The sequence below is a fragment of the Sinocyclocheilus rhinocerous genome, unplaced genomic scaffold (genome assembly GCF_001515625.1).
Source record: "Sinocyclocheilus rhinocerous isolate Xijiao unplaced genomic scaffold, SAMN03320098_v1.1 scaffold453, whole genome shotgun sequence".
Taxonomy (NCBI): Eukaryota; Metazoa; Chordata; class Actinopteri; order Cypriniformes; family Cyprinidae; genus Sinocyclocheilus; species Sinocyclocheilus rhinocerous.
The window spans coordinates 552,674-558,408 of record NW_015655565.1 but is presented as its reverse complement, the minus strand read 5'-3'; the positions used below and the strand labels follow the sequence as shown (position 1 = coordinate 558,408).

The following is a 5,735-nucleotide window of genomic DNA, read 5'->3' as shown; positions in this document are numbered from 1 at the left end:
TACAGTACAAATATTTGGAGCGTCCCTTATTCTGTCCATTATTTTCTTAAAGAATAAACACTTATTTTCTACAAGAACACACACTATTTTCTTAAAGAATAAAAGATAAAGAATCACAATTGTCCCTTATTTTCCATTTCTGAAGTTAATTGGCAACCCTAATGATGACGTAATTATCTTTTGACTCCCCTGACAGCGGCACCTTGGTCAAAAAACAAACAAACCCTCAGTTGTTGGAGATATGCGAGCGAATAATAGTATAGAAAATAGTGCTGTCAAACGATTAATCACCTCCAAAATAAAAGTTTTTGTTTACATTATATATGTGTGTGTGTACTGTGTATATTTATTATGTATATATAAATACAAACACATGCATGTATACACAAGAAAAATATGGTATGTTTATATATTAAATATGTAAGAATAATCAACGGCTAGCCGTGCATTAAAGGATTTTAAATGCATGACGTGGAGGCAAAGAACCGCCCGAAATTTAAAATGTATATACTCTGTGTTTGTATTTATATATATAAATATACACAGTACACATACATATATTATGTAAACAAAAACTTTATTTTGGATGCGATTAATCATTTGACAGCACTAATAGAAAACAAAAAAAACAAAGTGGGCCGGTCTAAGGCATGAAACTCCAGGTCTGAAAATCAGTCCCACTCCGGCCCTGGCATCTTAGATAAAGATGCTAAAACATAAAAAACCAAGTTCTACTCTAAGTTTCTCGTTGGAAACTTATCAACAGCTAAACACATTTTCTTGGGCATCCTCACCTGAAAACTTCCTTTTCTGTTGTCTCTTCTTCGTCAAAATTGTCATCTATTTATGATAAAGAAGTAGAAATTAGGACAAGATTTGTTTTCACATGGAAACAGCCAGTTTAAGAAATTTAAAGTTATTGCTATAGTTGTTTTTAACACTATAAAGCCTGCTCTTTGAAATATTTATCATGCAAATTTGTAAGGCATTTAAATGATCAACATGATCACAAGCTTTCTGTCATCTGATAGTTTCTTCCTTTTAATTTTATTATTATTATTTTTTTTTTTGTAATTTTTAAAAAACGTCCACTTTCAGGTCATAGTGTGTGTCCAATTTAGTAATGTAATAACTTTTCTATTGTTATTGGACTGAAACTTTTTTTTTAAGAAAAATCATGTTAAAATGGGCGTATCAAATATGATACATCAGGTTTTTGTGGAACATGTATTTGTCCATTTCTCTCAATCATCACTGTATTACGTTGCATTATATATTTTGCTTCCCACAGTAAAAAAAAAAAAAAACTACAGACCTTTGATCATAAAACTAGGCATTTTAAATATATGCAATACTGTTCTATTGTATATGTCAAGCTTTACAGGGTTCATATGAATCATACTGATTTCAAATAAACAAACAAACGAACTCTGGTTAGATGAAGGAATCAATTTCATCATCTAAAATGCTGCCAGTTTATGAATGGATCAATTTAAATACGATTTTAAAACCTGATATTCAAAATGTCAACTCTATAGTAGCCTACATTACATTGATTTTTCTTCTCTCAGATGCATCTCTATTGGACATGATAACTAAGCACATTTACTTGAGTATTGTACTTAAGTACACTTTTTGAGTATCTGTACTTTACTTGAGTAATATTTTTTCTGGAAACTTATGACTTTAACTTCACTACATTTGAAAGACAAATATTGTACTTTTCACTCCACTACATTTCTATCAAGGTCCTCGAAGTAGAAAGTCGTTACTACGTAGCAGCTTTGAAAGTCAGTGGGTGATTGTTTTCTTCTCTAAAATGTGACTTTCTTTTTTTTCAGACAGTTTATCAGTAATCAATCTTGGGGCTACATGAAGTGATTTCCCAGCATTTTTTGAACACTGACCAGTTGCAAATGTGATATTTATTTACAACAATTCAATAATAAGAAGTTAATATTGTGGTATATATTAGACACAATATTGTCTGATTTTGCTAAATTGTGTAAGTGAAAATATTACCTATAAAGCCACAGAAGAACTGTTGTGCATCTCCTAATAAAACACAATAGGTGTTGGACTTGAAGCAGCACTGCACAGACTGTACGTACAATAATAAAACAGTGCATTGACAAAGGAAATTTACTTTTGGTACTTAAGTACTTTTAAAAGCAAGTACTTCTGTACTTTTACTTAAGTAAAAACCTGTCTTTACAACTTTTACTTGTAATGGAGTAATATTTGACCAGCAGTATCTGTACTTTCACTCAAGTAATGGAGTTGTGTACTTTGTCTGCCTCTGGTCCTATGCCATATTTGATACTGAAAATAAAAAATAACAATAAACAATATTCTGAATATGACTTTTAAAAGAGCTGTCCAACTTTGATCAGATGCTTTTAAATGCAGCAGCACTTACTACATGATGCTGTTATGTTAGGTGTATGTAAATGTATTCTTGCCCTTGTGTTCTCTGTAAGGGTTGATTTGAAAGTAAATGTTATGAAACGCGTGCAGCTGGATAAATAACGGTTTCTGATGTAATAAACTTAGGGTCAGATCCCTTCTTAGAAACGTGTGCTTTTGGTTTTGGTAGATGTTGGAGTAATGCTTATTCATCTCACCACGAGGACGTTTGATTTGCATTCCTGAATCTTTAAACAGTTTTAAAGTTGAATCATCAGTGTGTTTATTTCTCACCTCCATAAAACCAGTCCGTCTCGTCATCAGCGCTCTCATCAGCTGTTTTCTCTATTACCTCTTTTGTGGACATGATCACCTCCGGGTTTTTGCGCTTTTGCTTTGAGATCAGAGGCTCAGTTTAACCCAATGATTCACCGAGTTCGACAAAGTAACTTTGCGTAGTGTGATAATAGTTTTAGGGTTTACAGTCACAGCTGTCACAGTGGCACGCCGCGTGTTGTTGGTGTAGCAGGTGCGCGTTACCAAAGAAACACATCTCACTGCACGCGCACGTGTGCGGGAGACGCAGGAAGTTCAACATCAACACATCAATGCACTTATTACAGGCAATATTTGTTTGTTTGTTTTATCGTGTCAGTTTATTTATCTTTGCATCAATTTCAAATGACTGTATTCTATTCCATTATTATGACATGAAACATGTCAACGTATTTTTTTTTTGTTAACAGACAAATCGTTTACTTGACTCTTACACTACCTTTTTAAATATCACAAAATGTTGAACAATGAATATAAACAAAGGCAAAACATAATTTTTATAAAATACTGAGACAAAATATTAATTTAAAAAAAAGAAAAAATATAAAATGGTATATCGGCATCTTGATAAGCAAATAGCCCACGTTGTGCGTTGTAAATCAACGGACAAGTATATGCAGTCATTTAAAGTCTTTGCTTCGATTTTCTTGTTGCCGTTAAACAATGAATAGTGGCTTTCAAAACTCCCAGCTGTACACTATGACGCATAATTATCGCGACGCCTCTGCGCCACGTCACCTTCGAGAGACTCACATGGGTTTGTTTTGAATGGTGTCTGTTTGACAGTTCTGCTGTTGCTATCGTTCGTCTCACTTTAAAACGCCAGCATTTGCGGAAATATGTTGCCCACGGATGGTGTCATGTGTTTCCCCGGTCAGACGTGGGAAAAAGTTCTGTCAAAGGTAAAAAAGGCTGTTGTTTTCATGGATGATCGGTGTTCTGAGAGTCTGCGCTGGAACGGAGGAGCTGCGCTTCTGTTTGAGGCTGAAGCTCGAAACATCAAACAATTCTCAAGCTTTGAAGCAGGTGGACAGAATGAACCCAAAGCTGTGTTTGTGGTCAGCACCGTGCTGAAAGGTAAAACGGCAGACATTATCAAAGACATCATTTCCCTCAGTCGCTTCCAGTACCTCGTGGTTTTCACAACTATTCCGCACTCCATTCACTGCTTGCGAATAATGTGACCACTGATCTGGAGGGGAATCCGGTGTTTGAGCAGTTTGAAGAGAAACTGTGTGAGTGGATGGGTGATATGAACTACACTGCTGAGGTGATGCATGCTCCTGTGGTCTTCGCCCCTCTGACGCAGCACCTTCACCTTTTGCCTGCTTTCTCTGATCTCTTCCCATTATTGGAAGTGGATCTTGAGTCCATCAACGAGAAAAGGCCGCAAAAAAGACGATTTGGGAGTCTGATGGATGTGGATACGCACTCTCTCTCACCTGAGCTGCAGATTCAGATTAAATCTCTCGCATCAGCCATCAACACCCTGTTTGAGTTCATCGGTACCCGTGAGGAGAGCTTTTCCGTGGGTCCGATGAGCCGTCTGATCGCAGGGGAGCTGGCCAGTCATCCACAGGCCAAAAACAGGAGGAAGTCAGCCCCCAATAAAGCATCAGTAGTGTTTATTGACAGAACTCTTGATCTTACAGGTGTAGTCCAGTCTGTTTAAATACTATATGTATTCAGTCATTAGTACTTATGTCAAGACTCTATAGGCAAAACCATGTTTTATTTGATTTATTTTCATGTACTGGTCATTTTTGAGATTTTGGATTAATGGACTTCCATAACATGTCTTATTTATTTGCATTTCAATTACATTGTAGCCTATATCTTTAGACTGCTTTCTCGATTTTTTTTTTTCTCTTTCTAACCAGACATTTTTAATCCACTTTGATAGCACTTACCTACACCCAATTTTTTATTCACATCTATATTCTGAAGATTTTTACAGAAGGGATTGTTCAAATATCATTCAATTGATTTTTCAGCTGTACATTTTATTCCTAAAATATGGTGAATATTAATATTAATTTCCCCCCCCCCTGGCTGTTTAAAGTATTTTGTGATTTATGGCATGATACAAAAAATATCCAAAATTCCCTCTGTAAAAACCTTTAACTCTTAATTTGTCAGCAAAATGAAACAAGAATTTTGAACCTGGCTTTATCCAATGTTCAGATTTCTGTTCTGGTAATGTATTCAAATTAGTACACATTTTTAGATAATGCCTCGTTTGCGTATTTATGTATCCTTACAAAATTTATAAAACTAAACAATTGCTTTAATGTACTGTGACTAAACAACTGGAAAATATGGTGAAATATATTAGTTAATTTTTATTTACCTGTGGTGTCTTAATATGTCACATCATGGTGGCGTATAACACAGTTTAACTTGTTATTCTATGACTTTTCAAAATAATTTTTTTCCTCTGTTTCTCTTTTTCCTAATCTATAGGAGCTGTTGGCCACCATGGTGACAGTCTGGTTGAGAAAATCCTATCCGTGTTGCCACAGTTGCCAGGTCATGTGACTGACGTTCAGGTGGACATGCTAGAGCTCACACACCTGAAGCAGACAACTGATAACAAGGGCATCTTGGCACCAGGCTGCTTGGCACAGAACCAGTAAGAGCATTTACAATGTTATGGCATGCAAACATGGTATCATAAAGTTAATTTCTTTATCTCAAAAAAACTAAAGTCGGTTCAGAAAATGCCAAAAAGCACTGCTGTAAAGGCCAGCCGATGAACATGCAATGAGATTATGTTCACACTGTGGTGGAATTACAACTCCATTACTTTTTTTTTTAAGTTACACGTTATTTTAATTTTCAGTATTTTATTTTTTCAACATGTTTTAAAATTGATTACATCTTTGAGATGGGCTGGTTGAAATATTAACTCACAAACATTAGACCTAGGGTCAAAATTGAAAATGTCATAATTTACTCACCCTCATGTCTCCAAAGGAAGTGGTTTTTTTTTT

At 35.3% G+C, this 5,735-nt stretch overlaps 2 protein-coding genes across 3 annotated transcripts in view; one reads left to right on the top strand and one right to left on the bottom strand.

Annotated features, from left to right (window-relative positions):
- The window catches only part of LOC107718393 (pre-mRNA 3'-end-processing factor FIP1-like), a 33,932-nt gene extending 30,857 nt beyond the window's left edge, over positions 1 to 3,075 (bottom strand). For both annotated transcript variants that reach the window (XM_016525450.1, XM_016525449.1), the window contains exons 1-2: positions 2,701 to 3,075; positions 795 to 840 (exon numbers count right to left, since the gene is read on the bottom strand). In XM_016525450.1, the coding sequence (XP_016380936.1) occupies positions 795 to 840; positions 2,701 to 2,773 (119 nt within the window). In that variant the 5' untranslated portion in view covers positions 2,774 to 3,075. The remainder of the gene's footprint in view (positions 1 to 794; positions 841 to 2,700) is intronic.
- Positions 3,076 to 3,385: 310 nt separating this feature from the next.
- LOC107718391 (sec1 family domain-containing protein 2-like) overlaps positions 3,386 to 5,735 on the top strand; it is a 131,533-nt gene continuing 129,183 nt past the window's right edge. Inside the window, 3 exon segments of the mRNA XM_016525444.1 lie at positions 3,386 to 3,906; positions 3,909 to 4,394; positions 5,206 to 5,374. Coding sequence (XP_016380930.1) covers positions 3,582 to 3,906; positions 3,909 to 4,394; positions 5,206 to 5,374 — 980 coding nt within the window. The 5' untranslated portion in view covers positions 3,386 to 3,581.